General features: G+C 39.4%; 1 protein-coding gene across 1 annotated transcript in view; it reads left to right on the top strand.

Annotated features, from left to right (window-relative positions):
- The window catches only part of LOC134348856 (uncharacterized), a 31,387-nt gene extending 11,736 nt beyond the window's left edge, over positions 1 to 19,651 (top strand). Inside the window, exons 6-11 of the mRNA XM_063052638.1 lie at positions 2,908 to 3,027; positions 4,681 to 4,779; positions 6,275 to 6,349; positions 9,323 to 9,376; positions 17,358 to 17,401; positions 17,539 to 19,651. Of these exons, the coding sequence (XP_062908708.1) occupies positions 2,908 to 3,027; positions 4,681 to 4,779; positions 6,275 to 6,349; positions 9,323 to 9,376; positions 17,358 to 17,401; positions 17,539 to 17,604 (458 nt within the window). The 3' untranslated portion in view covers positions 17,605 to 19,651. The remainder of the gene's footprint in view (positions 1 to 2,907; positions 3,028 to 4,680; positions 4,780 to 6,274; positions 6,350 to 9,322; positions 9,377 to 17,357; positions 17,402 to 17,538) is intronic.
- Positions 19,652 to 20,225: the final 574 nt, after the last annotated feature.

Here is a 20,225-nt window from a genome sequence, read left to right as displayed (position 1 = left end):
GCAGCAGAGGTGTGGGACATGTGACAGAGGTGTGGGACATGTGACGGGGGGTGCTGAGGTGGGGGGCATATGACAGAGTGGTGCAGAGGGGTGGGATATGTGACAGAGGGGTGCTGGGGGGACATGTGACAGAGGGGTGCTGAGATGGGGACATGTGCAGAGGTGTGCTGAGGGTGGGGGAATGCACAGATGCTGAGGTGGGAGAATGCGCGGGTGCAGACACAACAAGCCATGAGACACCACGCAAGGACATTTGCTTCCAAGCAGTTGTTTTCTTGACCATTATGGAATGTTTCTCTGTTGCTTCACGCTCCCTCCCCTCTCCCTGTCCCTTTTCCCAACCATGATTTCCGTCTCCTTACCCCCTTCCCACTCTCAGTCCACAACAGAAAACTGTATCAGAATCTGATTAATTTTTATTCACATTTGTCATGAAATATGTAGTTTTTTTGCAGCAGCAGTATAGTACAATACATACAATTACTGCAGTACTATTCCGAAGTCTTAGGCACATCAACTGTATATATGTACCTTAGACTTTTGCACAGTACTCTAGTTTGTATTGAAACCAGGTTTGTGTATGTATGACACAACCTATCTTCTAAACTCCAGTGAATACATGTCCAACCTCCCCAGTCTTTCCTCATTGATGCAAACTAGGTATCCAGATATCAGCCCAGTAAAATTAAATGAGATCAATACTCCTCAAAATACTCCAGATACGATGTCATAAATGCTTCTATTTAATTATTTATTGAGATACAGCACAGGTCAACACTTCCAACCCTTTATGCCATGCTGGCTAGCAATCACCTGACTGCATCCTATACTAATCACGGGATAATTTACAATGACCAATTAGCCTACCAACCGATAGGTCTTTAGACTGTGGGAGGGAAACCCACGTGATCACAGGGGAGGGTACAAGCTCCTTAGAGGCAGCAGTGGGAATGCAACTTGGGTCGCCTGTACTGTAAAGCATTGTGCTAACCACTATGCTTCCATGCCACTACTCAATATCATTGAAGTATGTAAATATCAGTAAAGTGTGAGATCCTACTTTTGTGTACAACTCTCTTTGCAGTAAATGGAACATGTTAACTTCCCCATTTATATACTCTGGCAGTATTTCATGTCCCAGGATCCCCAGATTCCTCTGGATCTCAAAGCTCTACTATCTCTCACCATTTAGATGATAAGCTTCTTTTTTCCTTTCATTTATTCAGCCAGATTACTCCAACAGCATCTGTATCATAAGAATGACAAGGGTGCATGGGAGCAGGTCCACCAGCATGTTTCCCCTCAAAGTTGCATGATTTTGAAATGTATCTTTCAATGCTTATTAATTACAACAGTGGTCCCCAACCACCGGGCCGCGGACTGGTAGCAGGTCGCAAAGCATGTGCTATCGGGCCATGAGGAAACAATATGATTTGGCGATATGACACAATATGAGTCAGCTGCACCTTTCCTCATTCCCTGTCACGTACTGTTGAACTTCAACACATTGCCCACCCCCACGCCTCCGCCATCGGCCAGTCCGCAAGGATATTGTCAATATTAAACCGGTCCATGGTACAAAAAAGGTTGGGGACCCTTGAATTACAAGATCCAAATCCTGGACCTCCCCACCCAACAGGACCATGGGGGGACTTCACCAGAAAGTCGGTGTGAGTACCCCACCACTTTGTCATGGACAATAAGCGAGCAACAATGAATGTTGCCCTTGCAACGACACCACATTCTGCAAAATAATTCCTTTGAAAATAGATCTGTGCACCTTTAGGCTGTGATCAAGTGATGGAATATGAGTGAAGTCAGTAACTTCTTTCCAACAAGCACAAACACAACGGCTCAATGCCCTCTTGTCTAGTAAATTTTATATCAGCCCATGAAATATGTAATATTACACAAAGGCAATATCTTCCTTACCTTGTTTAGTTTTCCTCTGAAATAGTAATTATTTCAGTGTCAGTCTAGAACAGGGGTTCCCAACTTTTTTTTATGACATTGACCCCTACCATTAATGGAGGGGTCCATAGACCCCATGTTGGGAGCTCCTGGTCCAGACAATGAGCAAATACACTCCGTGTCCTTTTATTAAATACACCTGCTCCTGAATGCAAATATCTGATTAGTCAATCCTACAGCAGGAATTCTGTGTATAAGCATTGATAAGGCCAAGTGTTTATTTGTTGTTGAGATCAAACATCTGAACAGGGAAGAAATGTAAACTAAGTGACTTTGATCATGGAATAATTGTTGGTACCAGATGGAGTAGTTTTTGTATCTCAAAAACAGCTGATCTGTAATATTCACACACAACAGTTTCCAGAGTTTACAGAGAATTGTCTGAGAGAGGAAAAAATCCAGTGGGAAGCAGTTCTGAAAGTGGCTTGTTAATGAGATAAGTCAGAAGAGAATGGGCAGACTTGTTGAAGCTGACAGGAAGTCGACAGTAACTCAAATAACCACACATTATAGCAGTGGTGTGCAGAAGAGCACCTTGAATGCACAACAACTTGAACTTTCAAGCGGATGGGCTGCAGCAGCAGAAGATCACAAGCATATTCTCAGTGCCCACTTTATTTGGTACAATAAAGATTCCACTGAGTTTATGGCTGTTGTACAGCAAAAAGTGTAAAGCTGAATCAGATCCTTTATTGATCAGCCAACTCTACATATCTTCCAGATGGAATCTCTCAGCTAATACCACGAATGAAATCCCTGTGTGATTTATTTTTGCTTTATCTCTGTCAGAAGGGTCATTTGTAATACTCCAGTCTTCTTGTTTGGTTAATTTGGATTAGGAATCTAATGCAAAAGCATTTGGTCTTTCAGAGATCTTTTAAATAGTGATTAATTACTGTAATCTAAAGATGAAATTTGTGCTTACTCTTCTGCCAGATAACTACACCAATTATTATTATTATTGGAAGTCTATTATTGGAAGTCTAGTTCTTCTAGTTCTTCTTCTCATCATTATCCTGGGACTGGTGTTGTGTTTGAAGAAATGCAAGAGTAAAGGTGAGATGCATGACAAAAATCTTAATGAAAGCCCAAATCCAAAACAAAATTATCATTGAGGATTTTATCTTAGATGCATTTACATGCAATCTGTTAAATATTGAGTGCATGCCATTGCCTGATGTGATATTTCTTAAGTAATTGATTATGCTTTAAAACTTAGCATTGGTAGGGAGGGTTATGGTAAGGGTTTAGAATTCATTTGTGGTGAGAAATATGGTAGCTGCAGTTCAACCAAGAGTTAGAGCAATCGTTTTCACTCAAAGTTTGGACAATAGTATATGCGATGAAAGGTCAATTTGCTGATAATTTGAAGCTGGTGATGGGCAATGATCTTTAAGTTCAAGCTTATTGTCATTCAACCGTACACATATATACAGCTAAACAAAACAACATTCCTCTGGAACCAAGGTGTAATTAGCTATGTAACTGACGGATGGAGTATAATATAGGAAAACGGAGACCTTGAGAGGAGAATGAAAAAAATAACTTATTATTTAGATGAATGATACTACTAAATTTTGTGAGAAAAAGGGATATGAGTGCCCTATAGTGTGAAATACAAAGAGTTTGCATGCAGATACAACAAGTAATTAGGAAGGGAGATAGAATATCTATGGAGAATAACAGTTAAGAAGTTTTTATTCAACTTTATAGAGCATGCTGAAATCATACCTGGAGTATTTGTGATAGTATTGGTTTGCATACATAAGGAGGGATACGTGGATAAAATTCTCTGCATTGATTTCTGAAATGAAGGGCTTTAGAATTTACAGCAAAGTGTCCGTGTGCAGGTATCCAGAACTGGAGTGTGGGGAAATGGTTCAGAATAAGGGATTGTTGTTTAAAATGGAATTTCTTCTGTGAGCTCTTGATGCTTTGTAATTCTCTATTCTTGAGCAATGTGAAGGTGAGGATCATTCAAGGCAGAAATAGACAATTGTCTGAACTGCAGTGGAGTGAAAGGGTATGGAGAAAGCAGGAATTGGTGTTATTCAATCATGATTAAACTGATTGGCACAGCAAGTTTTAGTGGTCAAGTGACTATTCTTGCTACGTCTCCTTAAGTTGATAGGGTTGTGAGTTGTGATCCCATTCCACCGAGATGCAACACAGAGCGTCATGGGAAGTCATTCTTGCCTGTGGCCATCAAACTTTACAACTCCTCCCTTGGAGGGTCAGACACCCTGAGCCAATAGGCTGGTCCTGGACTTATTTCCTGGCATAACTTACATATTACTATTTAACTATTTATGGTTTTATTACTATTTAATTATTTATGGTGCAACTGTAACAAAAACCAATTTCCCCCAGGATCAACAAAGTATGATTATGACTATGACTAGTATGCATTTGAATATCTATTTCAGTGTTCACAAACTGACAACAGAGCTCTCCCTCAGTGTTATATAGATGACCAGATCTGATCACGTGCCCATGATAAAGAAAAGGTCCTGATGCCAAAACACTTGAAAACAAACTGGATTATACTGTGTCTTCATATCTGTGTCCAGTTTCATTACATGTTATTATAATATATTTCATACAATGAAGCACTGCAGCAAATCAAGCATTTTATAGAGTTTTAGGGGAATACAAGGAAATCATAAGAAAAAATGAATGTGTTTTAATAGGTGTCATCTATGTAAACAGATTCAGGAAATCAAACACAAAAGCCTCTGCAAACAGGTGGAAATAAAGAAGAAACATCTCATCTTTATTCAAATGCTGTTGAAGTCCAGCAAATGCAAGGTAACATGGAAACATCTAAACCAAAACTGGGCTTTTACTCACCGAGTGTTCCAATGCTGTTGGCAATGGTTCAGTCACTTTTGCCATTTTCAGATTAGGAACTCTTTATGGCACAAGTTGTGTATTTATTTAGCTTCACTCAAAACCTCAGAGGATTTGAGACAATTTGACAATTCCCCACAGTCTCACTTGTTGCTTTGTCACAGGCGCTCAAGACACACAAAGTGCTGAAACAACTCAGCACGTCAGGCAGCATCTATGGAAACGAATAGACAGACAACATTTTCCAACATCTGTAGACTTTCTCATGTTTATGATTTACGGATTTTATATAATACATTTTCTCTATAAAGATCCTGAACAATTGCTCAAGTTGCTACAATCAGCCACCCAAAACCCAATGAAGCTCATTCATTCAAAGCAGTGGAAATGATCTGGAATATTTATAGTTGAGTTCACTACTAATTGATGATGTGATGTGGATACCAATGATTGTCAAATTTTACATGCAAGACAATGTATCATGTTCTAATTTTATTCTTCATTCCCTGTAAGCATTGGGAAAAGATAGCATGCAATAATCACTTGCATGAAATTAAATCTTACTGATGGTTAACTTGCACGTTGATGCATCCTGAAAATAATGATGCCATACTGACTGGATAATTGTTTACTTCCAGGAGTGATCCTGCATTGCTTGTGAAATCAGCCTTCTGCCACTAAAATAATCTAACATACACCCAGTGTACTTTATTAGATACACCTATATACCTGCTCATTAACGGAAATATCTGATCAGCCAATCGTGTCAGAAACTCAATGCATAAATGCATGCAGGCATGATCAAGAGATTCAATTGTTGATCAATCCAAACATCAGATTGGGGAAGAAATTCAGTCTAAGTAAGTTTGACTGTGGAATGATTGTTGGTGCCAGACAGGGTGGTTTGAGTATCTTAGAAACTACTGATCTCCTGGGATATTCACACACACCCATCTCTAGAATTTATAGAAAATGTTGTGAAAAACAAAAAAACATCAAGTGAGCAGTAGTTCTGAAAATGCCTTGTTAATGAGAGAGGTCAGAAGAGAATGGTCATAGTGGTTCAAGCTAACAGAAGGGTAACAGTAACTCAGATAACCACACATTACAGTGGTGGTGTGCAGAAGAGCATCTCTGAATAAACAACACATCAAATCTTGAAATGGATAGGCTACAGCTGTAGAACACCATGAATATACACTCAGTGGCCATTTTATTAGTTACTGGTGATACCGAATAAAGTGGCCATTGAGGATATTTCACAAATTATCTTCAGAGATGAAGTTATAGATTCTCTCTGCAATGAGCATTGCTTTTACATAGGATAGTTTTCTCCGATGGACAATATACATTCTGATTGCTCTCTATAGCAATTGACTACTTTTTGTGTATATATATCTGGGAAAAATGTTTTAAAGTTAATCTGAATTAGAAAAATATGTATATTTTCCAGGAGATCAGACACCTGTAACTGAGACCAGTCATGTAGCTGAATATATGTCTGTCGATAACCAGTCAAAGCAAAAAGGTAAGGAGATGAATCAGTTATACACCTCTCAATGCAAGTTTTTTTTTGCTTGCACACCACTGTTTCTGACTGGCAACAAAGTTGTTCTTGGCAAGCGGTTAAAGTTCCTGGACTTCATGCATCATCATTCCAGAGGCATTCTGTCAGAAACCTCAACGCAGGTTGTCGTGATAGAACTGACAGTCCCTTAGGAAGAATGGATTGAGGACGAGTTTGAGTGTAAGAAAGTCAAACACCAGCAACAGCAGGTAGGGCAGTGCCAGAGACAGGGTGGAGCACACAGTGCAAGCTGATAGAGCTGGAGTGTTGAGGTTTGGCTGGCTGTTCGCTATGTAGAATCTACTCTCTCCTTAGCATACCAGGGGCTGCAAAGAAAAGAGCTATCAAGACTATAACAGAGGCTGCTGAAGCAGCCTCAAGATGGCTCTGGATCAAGAGGTGTAACTCGTGGACTAATGCTTCTGGGACACAAGCCAGGACCTGATCCATCCTGGCCGGGTTGCCTGGGTGAGAGTGTCTGATGTTGAAAGACCAGAAACTCCCAATGACCCCAGGTTACATCACAGATGATGTGTCCCAGCTCTTCCGAGGATGTATCTCAGCATTCTTTAAATAAAGACACTGCCATATTTCACAGAGCTAAAGTTTTTGTTAGCAATTTCATATTTTGTACTGGAAGCCCTATATATTTGTCATGAAGTCTGAACAATCTTAGGTAATGTTTGATTTTGTACTGCTGTGTAATCATGTGTTATAATGATGGTCCTGAGTTTTGATTTTTTTTTCAGCAGTACCTTACCAAGCAAACCTTACAGAATGTTAAAAATCTTTATTGGCCTCTCACTACTTAATGTTCACTTTACATATTCCAATATTTGCATCATTTATTAAAAATATCACCCCATATTTCTGAAATCATCCTTATGAAATGTTGTACTTTCTCCATTTGCTTTTCTAATACAATGTCTGAATGTGGTCAAACTGACATTTGGTGAAAGTTCACTTCCTCTCAACAATATTTTCATTGTCCTTATTAAATCGTGACCCTACCTTTAGTGAGTTACATATTTCGTTCCTGGACTCCTTTGCTTAAGTTTGATTATTTTTTAATCCATTCCCTATTGTTCTTGCCAAACAATAATATATTACCTTTATAATTGACAACTGGATGTCAACACTGATAATTCTATTCTGAAGTTTCTTGAAACTTCCTGCAAACTTCCTCAGTCATGACAGTTCCTTCACCTGCACCAAAGGCTTGAATTAGATGGCCTTTCAGATGTTCCTCTACTCTCCCAAGGTCAGATTGTTGTAAATTTGTTCCGTGTTTGTCTTGCTTTACATTCTCAAACTGCTGCTACTCAGCTGCAACAGTACAAATCCTTGATACTTCATAATCTTGATATTTCACATTCTCCAGTAATTTGTAGATGGGAAAATGAATAAATTATGTCCGAAGGAGCAAATGTGGATGTCAGGAGCACATTTGACTTTGCAACTTCACATAATCATTTAGCTTCCCATCACTATTCAGGCTGAAGGAATAAAGCACGTTGGGTTACAGGCCGGAAAACTCTTGGTATTGGTAGAAACACAGCATGACTCTATTCTTAGTTGGTGCAACTATAACGAAACCCAATTTCCCTTGGGATCAATAAAGTATGACTATGACTATGACTATGACATTGCAGAGATAGGAGTAAAGAAAAATAACCTGGAAAAGAAAATGTGATTAATTGCAATGTTCTTAATTTCAGTTAGTTAGCTACATAAGACAGAACCTATTTGACAATAGTATAATTTTGAAAATAGAATTCAGGGTTCAAAGCCCACTTTATCTAATCTAATCTAATCTATGGCTTTGAATGTGTTCTTTCTATTGACAAAACATTTGGAGAACTAAATTTGGAAAAGTGTCACCTTTCAGATGAAACCTTCCTTAAGAACATATAACATAGAAATTTATAGCACATTACAGGCCCTTTGGCTTACAACGTTGTGCCAACCATGTAACCTACTCTAGAAATTGCCTAAAATTTCCCTAGCACATAGCACCTCTATTTTTCTAGGCTCCATGTACCTATCTAAGAGGCTCTTAAAAGACCCTATTCCATGCATTCACCACTCTCTGTGTGGAAAAACTTACCCCCGACGTCCACTCAGTACCTATTTCCAAGCACCTTAAAACTATGCCTCCTCACGTTAGCTATTTCAACCCTGGGAAAAAGCCTCTAGCTATCCACACAATCAATGCCTCTCATGATCTTAAACAGCTCTGTCAGGTCACCCCTCATCCTCCGTCGCTCCAAGGAGAAAAGGCTAAGTACACTCAACCTAGTTTCATAAGGTACGCCAACATCCTTGTAAATCTCCTCTGCACTCTCTCTATAGTATCCACATCCTTCCAGTAGCGAGGTGACCAGAACGGAACACAGTAAAATTAATGTTCAAATTAATGCTGATTGTATTGATTGAGGGAAACCAGAGGAGTGGACGGGTGAAAACTCTTCCCTAAACTGATAAGACAACTACAGAGTAACTATTTGATTTTTCTTTCTTTTTCAATCTTTTTATTAATATCAAAATGTTAAACATAACATAGTATTAATACAAAGCTATTGGGATTACATTGTTAATAATTAATATATATTTATATATAAATATAAACTCAGTTGACACACAGGTATTAAACCTCCCAAAATTGTGCAAAATATGAATATAATATACAAAAAAAAACAAAAAATAGCATGAAAAAGGAAAAAACAATACCCCCTCCAATAAAAACTAATAACAATGCTCACCAACTAAACTAAGGAAAAGGAAAAGACATGGGCTGTTGTGTAATGTCAAAAGGAACCATTAGTGTCAATTTCCTATTTTTAGAAGCGTGAATAATGTTTGTCTGACATTAATATTTCCATTTTTAAGTCCAATGTATGCATTATGTAAGTTTTATGTTACTTGTCTCTGCAGATACAGAGAAAACTATTCATTATGGGGATATATACTTCAAAAATGAATCATCAGGTAATGAAAACACTTTTTTCAAATTTCTTTTTCATTTTTGCTTTATCTTTTCAGGCAGTTAGTGCTGTGTAAGAAAATTCATTGCTGTTAGTCTCCTTCGAACAGCTAAGAAGATGCTGGTGTAAAGCTCCTCACTATGTACCTCATCAGGAAATTAGCAGCAGAGGCACAATCAGTTACACATGCATCTCTGAGTCAAATCAGTGGTTTAATCGTTTTAAGAATATTGGTTGACTGGTATCCATCTGTCTCAAAGGAGAATGGGTGAGGATCATCATCATCCCAGGCCTGGGCAGAAGGTATGGAGATCCTGAGATTCCCAGTTGTCAAGATCTCTCTCTTGGCTTCACCAGTGTAGTCCAAAGGAAAGCTTATGAAGCAATATGTTTGGCATCAGCCTTGTTGCAAGAGCTGCTGGAAGGATGTTCAATGAAATCCAGCCACCTTAGGAGCTCCACTCCAGATTTGCTGTCTAGGTTCACTCCCATAGCCTACGTCTTTCCTGAGACTGCCCACAAGGCAGGGGGGCTACTTACTCATAGCTGGGTATCTGCTTCACGAGCACCAGGCCGTGTCCACACACTGGTGGGCTTATATGCTACATCTGCAGGGGCCAGACCTCCTCCCCATTCTCTGTGGTTCAGACTGAGTCCGAATAAGTTCGACTTCATATGTCACTAGCAAGGGGGCATTACATGAGGCTTGCTGTTGGAGAGGTTATGTACTGGCGGCAGACTTACACATTCAGCTCACCTTTTCGCAAAACTGCTAGCCAGTGATGTAAGCTGAAAGTGAGAGCGACAAGCACTACCCACTGCACTAACACTCTAGACCCATCACAACAACCATTTTGACACCAGTACTTTAAGATTATTAAAACACAGGAAACTATAATAATGGCCAAAAGTGCTGCTTTTCAGATAAAATGTTACACCGAGGCATTGTTTGCACACTCGGGTGATCACAAAGCTCTTCATTTCAGTGTTCCTTTTGATAAATACATTCATTTACATACCAAATAGGAACACAATATGGAATTTTGAAAGAAATATTCTACATGTTGTCTCAAATTATTAGAAATTGTATTGAGATTTCAGAACTTGAAACAAATAACAAGAAAACATAAAGGGCAGCCCAAGCATTCAATTTGTTATCGAATATGACAAAGCTAAATTGAATTTGTCTTTCTTTACCAGGATAATGTTGAGGGCTTCACAGGACAATTTACAGGAAAACTGCTGGGACTTAAGGACATGAATTATAGGGAAAAGTTGAGGAGGTTAGGACTATTCCCTGGAAAGTAGGAAAATAAGGGGAGATTAGATAGAGGTATAAAAGATTATGAGGAGTACAGAATGGGTTAATGTATGCTTTTACCATTGAGCTTCTGTGAGACTAGAAATAGAGGTCATATGTTCTGGGTGGAAAGCTAAATATTAAAGAGGAAGCTAAGGGGGAAGCTCTTTACACAGAGAGTGACATAAATATGGAATGACCTGTCTGCGGAAGTGATACTAGCAATTTCAATTGCAAAATTTAAAACAAGGTTGGACAAGTACATTTATGCAAGGGGTTTAGATCATAAGATATAGGAGCAGAATTAGGCCATTTGCCCATCCAGTCTCCCCCACAGTTCAATCACGATCAATCCTATTTTTCCCCCTCCTCAGCCCCATTCCCTGGCCTACTCCCCATAACCTTTGATCCCGTGGCAATCAAGACCTTCACAGCTGCCTATGGTAACAAATTCCACAAATTCACAACCCTCTGGCTAAAGAAATTTCTCCACATCTCTGTTTTAAATGGATACCCCTCTATCCTCAGGCTGTGCCCTTTTGTCCTATACTCTCACACACGGGAAACATCCTTTCCACATCTTCTCCGTCTGGACCTTTCAACATTCAAATGGTTTCAATGAAATCCCCCTCATCCTTCTAAATTTCAGTGAGTACAGGCCCAGAGACATCAGAAGTCACTCATATAATAACCCTTTAATTCCCAGAATCATCCTTGTTAAACTCCACTGGACCGCTCCAATGCCAGCACATCTTTTCCTGGATGAGGAGCTCAAATCTGTTCACAATAGTCAAGAAAAGGGCTCACCAGTGCCTTATAAAGCCTCAGCATCACTTCCTTACTCTATGTATCCTAGACCTCTTGAAATGAATGCTAACACTCCATTTGCCTTCCTCACCAGCGATTCTACCTGCATGTTAACCTTCAGGGTGTTCTGCACATGGACTCCCAAGTGCCTTTGCATCGCATATATTTTGGATTTTCTCCCCGTTTAGAAGATAATCTGCACATTTATTTTTTCTACCAAGGTGCATAACCATGCACTTTCCAGCACTGTATTTCATTTGCCACTTTCTTGCCCATTCTCCTAATCTGTCTAAATCCTTCTGCAGCCTCCTTGTTTCCTTGACACTACCTGTTCCTCCACCAATCTTCATATCATCTGCAAACTTGGTAACAAAGCCACCTATTCCATGATCTAAATCATTGATAAGCATAAGCATAAAAAGAAGCGGTCCCAACACCGACCCTTGTGGAACACCACTAGTCACTGGCAGCCAACCAGAAAAGGATCCTTTTATTCCCACTCACTGCCTCCTACCAATCAGCCAATGTTCTAACCATGCTAGTAGCTTTCCTGTTACACCATGGGGTTATAACTTAGTAAGGTGCCTCATGTGTAGCATCTTGTCAAAAGCCTGAAAATCCAAATATATAACATCCACTGTATCCCCTTTATCTATCCTACTTGCAATCTCCTCATAAATTCCTACAGGTTCATCAGGCTAGAGTTTCCTTGAAGGAAACCATGCTAACTTTGTACTATCTTGTCCTGTGTCACCAAGTACTTCATCACCTAATCCCCCACATTGACTCCAGCATCTTCCCAACCACTGAAGACAGGCTAACTGGACTATAATTTCTTATCTACTGCTTCCCTCCTTTTTTAAAGAGTGGAGTGACATGTACAATTTTCTAGTTCTCCAGAATCATGCCAAAGTCTGATGATTCTTGAAAGATCATTACCAATGCTTCCATAATCTCTACTGCTACCTCTGTCAGAACCCTAGGATGCAGTTCATCTGACCCAGGTGATTTATGTACCTTTAGGTCTTTCAGCTTTTTCAGCACCTCTTTTGTAATAGTAATTGCACTCACTTCTCTTCCCTCATATCCTTTAACACGTGGCACACTGTTAGAGTCTTCCACAGTGCGAGCTGATACAAAATACTTATTTAGTTCATCTGCCATCTCCATGTTCCCCCTTATCATTTCTCTGGCCTCATTTTCTTGTGGCCCTATATCCACTCTCATCTCTTTTCTTTTTATATACTTGAAAAGGATTTTTCTATCCATCTTGATATTATTTGCTAGCTTGCTTTCATATTTCATTTTTTCCCTCTTAATAATTCTTTCAGTTGCTTTCTATAGGTTTTTAAATGCTTTCCAATCTCTATCTTCCTCAAACATGAGAAAAGCTTCCCAATCCTCCATCTTCCTGCTAATTTTTGCATCGTTGTATGCCCTCTCTTTTATTTTTACATTAGCTTTGACATCCCTTGTCAGCCATAGTTGAACTATTTTGTCATTTGAGTATGTTTTTTTTGGATTATATCTATCCCGCAACTTCCTCATTTTCCCCAGAAGTTCAAACCATTTCTGCTCTGCTGTCATCCCTGCCAGCTTCTCCTTCCAATTTACATTGGACAACATCTTTCTCCTACCAGTGCAATTTCCTTTACTCCAGTGAAATACTGCTATATCAGATTTTACTTTCTCTATATAATATTTCAAGTTGACCTCAATCATATTGTGATCACTGTCTCCTAAGGGTTCCTTTACCTCAAGCTCCACCATCACCTCCGGTTCATTACATAACACCCAATCCGGTATAGTAAGCTCATCGACAAACTGCTCTGAAAGCCATCTCATAAGCAGTCAACAAATTCACTCATTTTGAGATCCATTACCAACCTGATTTCCCCAATTGACCTGCATGTTAAAATCTCCCATGACATTCATAACAGTTCCCTTTTGACTCGCCCTTTCTATTTCCTGTTGCCATCTGTTGTCCACATCCCAGCTACTGTTTGGAGGCCTGTATATTACTGCTATCAGAGTCCTTTTACCATTGCAGTTTCTTAACTCAACCCACAAGGATTCAACATCTTCTGATCCTGTATCACATCTTTCTAATGATTTGATGCCATTCTTCACCAGCAGAGCCACACCTTCCTATCCCTCTGATACAATGTGTAACCTTGGACATTCAGCTCTCAACTACACGCATCCTTCAGCCACGATTCAGTGATGGCCACAATCTGATACTCGACAATCTGTAAAAGTGCAACAAGATCAAGCACCTGATTTCTTATACTCCATATATTGAGATATGACACTTTGAGAAATGCATTTTCTATCTTTTTTTTTGTTTCCTGAATGCACTGATACTCACCCTGCTGGCTGCAATTGTCCTGTCATCTATCTGCCCTTCCTGAAAGTCTAACTGTGCACTGTCTTTGTGCTCCTACTATCTGTCCTCTCCTGAGTGCTTTCACTACAGTTCCCAGATCCCTGGCAAATGAGTTTAAACCCTTCCCAATACCTCTAACAAACCTGCCTGCGAGAATATTGGAGGGCTATGATCTACATGCCAGTCGATAGGACTAGGCATAATATCAGCGTGTCATGGACTAGATGGGCAGAAGGGCCTGTTTCTGTGTGGTGCTGCCCTATGATTCTACAATATTTCAGTACCTCAATAACTAAATTATCATGGGGGCAAAAGTGAAAAAGGTGATGAAGGCCAGACTGAAGGTGTTATATTTGAATGAAAACTGTATACGGAATGTTAGATCATGTTGTACCACAATTGCAGATTAGTAGGTATGATGTTGTGGGCATCACTGAATCCTGGCTGAAAGATTATAGTTAGGAGCTTGACATCCAAAGTTACACCTTGTATCTAAAGGACAGGCAAGTAAGAAGAGGGGGTGAGATTGCTGTGTTTGTAAAAAGTAAAATAAAATCCTTCACAAGAGGTGACTTCAGATTGGAAGATGCAGGATCCTTGTGGGTAGAATTAGGAAACTGCAAGGGTAAAAAGATCCTGATGGGAGTTATGAACAGGCTTCCAGTGGTCAGGATATGGGATACAAATTGCAATCGGAGATAGATAAAGATTGTAAAAAAGGCAATGCTAAGATAATAATAGGGGATTGCAAGATGCAGGTAGATTGGAAAAATCAAGCTGATGCTGGATCCCTAGAGATGGAATTTGTAGAATTCCTACAAGTTTGCTTTTTACAGCAGTTTATGGTTGATCCCACTAGGGGATCAGCTTTTCTGGAGTAGGTGTTGTATAATGAACTGGAGTTGATTAGAGAGCTTAAGGTAAAAGAAACGTTAGGAGACAGTGATCATAATATGACAGAATTCACTCTGCAATCTGAAAGGGAGAAGCTAAAATTCAAACGTATGGTATCAGTATTACAGTGGAATAAATGGAATTACAGAGGCATGAGAGAAGAGCTGGCCAAAGTTGATTGGAAGGGGACTCTACCACAGATGACAGCAGATCAGCAGTGGGTGGAGTTTCTCTGAGCAATTCAGAGTGTGTAGGATAGATACATCCCGAAGATGAAAAGTATTTCGAAAGGAAGGATGAGGCAACAGTGGCTGACAAGGGAAGTCAAAGACAGCATAAAAGCTTAAGAGAGGGCAGCGAATATATGCAAAAATATATGCAGGATATCAGAGGCTTCCAGTCAGAGAGTTACCCATCTACTACCACTCTCTAGCTTCTCTCACAAAACCAGATTTCCTTGAGGTGAGTGCAGTTGGTTCCACCTCACAGACCCCTAGCCAAGCCAGTCTTGCCACCAGTCCTGACAAGCAATAGGTTGAGAAGGCTGTTTCCCAACTCCGAAACAGCAAGATCTCTGGAGCAGACAAAACAATCAAATCCAATGGATGGACAGTGAAGAGACAAAATTCATTGTGAATTGATGGGTAAGGTTCCCCTCCAGGTTACATACCATCCTAAATCAGAGACATATCCACTATGCATCATTATCACCGTCTGAATTCAGAGATTAAAGACGTATGGTCATAGAACACTACAGCACAGAAAGAGTTTTTTCAGCCCATCTGGTCCCCTTAAACATTTCACCTTTCTGACAGGCTGCATCACTGTCAGGCATGGGTGGGGGTATGGGGTTTATTACTGCATGGGATTGACAGAAGCTTTAGAAAGTTGAAAACTTAGTCAGCTCCATCATGGGTACTAGCCTCCATAGTATTCAGGACATCTTCAAGTATCGGTGCCAAAGAAAGATGGCATCCATGATTAAGAACCCCCATCACCTAGGACATGCCTTCTTCTCACTGTTACAATCAGAAAGGAGATACAAAAGCCTGAAGGCACACACTCCTTGATTTAGAAACAGCTTCTTTTCCTCTGCCATCCGATTTCTGTGGACATTGAACCCATGAGCACTACCTCACTTCTTTATCATTTCTGTTTTTGTACTATTTTTAATTTAACTATTTAATATATCTATTAAAAATTACTGTAAATGTTTTTATATTTATCATGTACTTCTGCTGCTATGTTAACAAATTTCACGATGTATACCAGTAATATTAAACTTGATTCTGATTCTGATCTCCCATAACTGTTAGTTGTAGTCTCAGCCTAACCTGAGTGGAAAAAGCCTGCTTGCATTTACCCTATCAATACCCCTCATAGTTTTGTATACCTCTTTCAAATCTCCCCTCAGTCTTTTATGGTCTTGGGAATGAAGTCCTAACCTATTTAACCTATCCCGATAATGGAGATCCTCAAGTTCCAGCAACTACCTTGTATGTTTTCTCTGCACTCTTTCAATCTTAATCACAACTTTCCTATAGGTGGGTGACCACAACTGCACAGAATACTCTAAATTGGGCCTCAACAATGTCTTATATAATTTCAACACAACATCCCAGCTCCTGTACTCAGTACATTGATGTTTGAAGGCCAACAGGCCAAAAACTTTCTTTGCAACTTTTCTACCTGTGATGCTACTTTCAAGAAATTATGGATCTATATTTCCATATTTCTCTGTTCTACCACACTTCTCAGTTCCCTACAGCTTACTGTGTAATACCTACCCAGTTAGTCCTCCCAAAGTGCAACACCTCATTTTGTCAGCCTATTTTTCCAGCTGGTCCAGATCCTGCTGCAAGCTTTGATAGCCGTCCCAGCTGTCCATTACACCCCCAACCTTGCTGTCATCAGCAAAGTTGCTGATCCAGTTTACCCAGTTATCATCCAGATCATTGACATAGGTAACAACAACAAACAGACCCAGGACCAATCCCTATGGCACACCACTAGTATTAGCCCTCGGATCAGAGAGGCAACCATCCCTACCCAACCATGGGAATGTCTTAATCAGAAAATACCAGTGCTTTGCCAGTATCACTGCCAGGAGAGGTTGATGAGCAAACGGAGCCAGTTGGGAAATATGAAAGTAGAGACAGAGGCTGGGAGGTCATAAGTGGAGAAATCAAAGGTCGTCAGGTTCTGGAATATGATCAATAAAGAGTAAGATAAGTGGATGCAAATAAGGGAAGAATGATGACCTTTGCTAAATATTCCATCATCAATATTTTGGGAATTATCATTTCCTAGAAAATTAACTGTTCCTTGGATTCACTTGGAAAAACACATGGCCAACAATTCCTAACTGAGTTATCAGTGAATAATACCACTCATAAAGGAACTTAGTCCACTTGCTTCCCTGTGTAAATACTATAGTTAGTTTAGTTTTGACTCTCAGAGATGGCAACTAAGTCACTGTCAATTTGTGCCTTTGTTGACCTATTGTCTGTATAAGGCAAAGGCGACACAAAAAGGGTAGTTGTATCTTATTACGTTATTAATTAATATTATCTTTAATTGTGTTTGCAATTATCACAGATAGCAGACATGTCATGCAGGGCAGTAACAAATCATCAACTGTTGTAAGTAAATCAATTCCTATTGATCAAATCTTGAATTATTTTTTACTTGATGTTGCAAATTTATAAATTGTTCTTTAATGAAAAAAGGTCTAAAGATAGATTACCTTTACAAATATTTATTCTGTCTTCTCTTTCAGGATGTTGGTGATTCAAAGGATGATCAACGTGGTATCATCTATGCACAAGTAGCACAAGTAATATGAATAAACTCATAAACACAAGAAATCCTGCAGACGCTGGAAATCCAAAGCAACGTAAACAAAATGCTGGAGGAACTCAGCAGATCAAACAGCATTCACGGAAATGTTTTGGGCCAAGACTCTTCTCCAGGACTGGAAAAGAAGGTGGAAGATGCTGATATAAAAAAGTGGGGGGAGGAGAAGAAGGATGGCTGGAAGGTGATAGATGAAGCCAGCTGGGTGGGAAAGGGAAAGGGAAAGGGCTGGAGATGAAGGAATCTGACAGGAGAAGAGAGTGGACCATAGGAGAAAAGGAAGGAGGAGGAGTACCAGTGGAATGTGATAAGCAGGTGAAAATCAGATTGGGGAATTGAAGAAGAGGGGAAGGGAAAAATGTTTTACCACTCTTCTCTCCTATCAGATTCTTCCATCTCCAGTCCTTTACCTTTCCTACCCACTTGGCTTCACGTATCACCTTCTAACTATCCTCTTTTCCCTCCCTCCAATATTTTTTTTTCTGGCATCTTCCCCCATTTTCATTCCAGTCCTGAAGAAAGGTCTTGACTCGAAACACCAGCTGTTCATTTCCATGAATGCTGCCTGACCTGCTGATTTCACCCAACATTTTGATATGAGTGAACTGTTCAGAATATAAACCAAAATTTTGTAATTGTATGTTTTCGGGATTTGAAATCTTTCCCTTGGAACTGTTCTGTACATGTTTTTCATGGGAGTCTGTTCTGAGATAACATTATTCAAAGAAAATCCTCAATTTATGAAAAATTTCGTGGCAGTAAGAATTTTTTTTGAGTTTGAAAATATTTTCACAATTGCTGAAGATGCTATGTAAAAATGCAACTCCATTATGCAAACTATTTTGAACATTAGTGGTGACTTTACAATTGACTCAACAAATATTTCAAAATTGCAACTTTTTATGATTTAATCTGAGCATGAAAAACACAAGCTGTCAGTGATAAGGGAGTGCAATACATTCTGGGACATTGTGCTATTTACGTTGTCCACACTGGAGTGTCAAAAATGTAAAAATCACCTGCAGATTATTCCATTGACCCACCTTCAAAGTAGCTCTAATTGATCAGCTCGTGATGTGTAATTTGCAAGGCAAAAAACAAGGAAACAGCACAGCTGCCCAAGAATTATCAACTATTTGCACAGTACAGTGTTGTTGCAACCTAAAAAGCCAGAGCAATTTCTAGATTTCCATGGATACCAACCGAAAAGGGCAATTTCTAGATTTCCATGGATACCAACCGAAAAGGGCAACTGGCAGAAGGTGAAAGGCAACCAGATGAATATTCAAGTGTCAGTCCCTGAAATAAAAATAATCACATATTGCCAATATTTAAATGTACATAAGGCAATTTCCATTTAATTTCTTGGAGAGAAGGCAAGTTCTTTTTTGTTTAAGAGAAAGAGAGAAATTAAAGAGAGAAAATAAAACTTTTAAAATATTACCTCACTAAAAGAAGGATGCATTTCTTTTTTACTTTACAAGGTAATAATTTTGAATGGTGTTTTTTCACATTTTTTGAAGCTGAAAAACATACTGTCGGTTACCATGTTTTTAATATTTATAAAATAGTGAAATTATAAAGGAAATTTAAAAGTAGAAAATGCTCAAAGGCTTGAATACAACAGAATGATTGCTCTAGAAGGACAAGAGAAAATTAAAGGAAAATGAGGAAGTATCAAGCATCAGAGTTGGTGATTGGTTTATTATTGACACCTGTACCAAGGTGCAGAAAAACATTTTGTTTGCATGCTGTTCAATCAGATTATTCTAGATGTAGGGAGTATATGTTAAAATAATCAAAAAGATCAGAATGCAGAGGCTGATGTGATTTCAGGATTTCTCATCAATATTAGAGGTGTCTTTGCTTCTTGATGAGAATTTACCAAATGTAGTATGGTAAAAGCATTATTAGATGTGAACAGTATTTGTTTCTTTAAGGCTCCTACCCCTTTAGAAGTCATAGGACTGAGTGCTCTCTGGGTTGCAACAAAATGTATGTAAAATTTTGAAGCAATTAAACTTTTAATAAATGTATTCGTGTTCCTTGTGTCTCCATGTGTATCAAATTTGTGCAAAGGTTTGCTGGAGCTGTATGGAGGGTGGAGGTTGTTAAACTAGAGTGCAGGGAGGAGGGAACCCGAATGCCAGACCAGGTAGTGGAGTGGTTGAGTGGCTGTGGAGAAAGACGATGTTAAGCCCACATACAAGGCTAGCTCAGAAAGTTGACTTATGTTCTGAGCTGTCAATGTAAGGAATATTGTAGTTAAGGCAGATGAGCTGAGGGTATGGATCAAAATGTGGAATTATGACATTGAAGCCATTAGTGAGGCTTGGTTGTAGGAGGGGGATGACTGGCAGCTCAATGTTCTGGGGTGCCGTTATTTTAGATGTGATAGGGAGTTGAAGAGATTAAAGGGGGATGGATGGCATTAATAGTTGGGGAATATGTCATGGCAGTGGTCAGTCAGGATAGACTAGAGAGCACATCTAGTGAGGCTTTATGGGTAGAACTGAGGAATAAAAAGGGGATGACCATGTTAACGGGATTATATCATAGACCACCCACAGTCCATTGGATTTAGAGGAACAAATTTGCAGAGAGATCGCA

The sequence above is a fragment of the Mobula hypostoma genome, chromosome 7 (genome assembly GCF_963921235.1).
Source record: "Mobula hypostoma chromosome 7, sMobHyp1.1, whole genome shotgun sequence".
Taxonomy (NCBI): domain Eukaryota; kingdom Metazoa; phylum Chordata; class Chondrichthyes; order Myliobatiformes; family Myliobatidae; genus Mobula; species Mobula hypostoma.
Note: the sequence above shows the minus strand (reverse complement) of the source record. Positions and strands in the feature narration are given on the sequence as shown.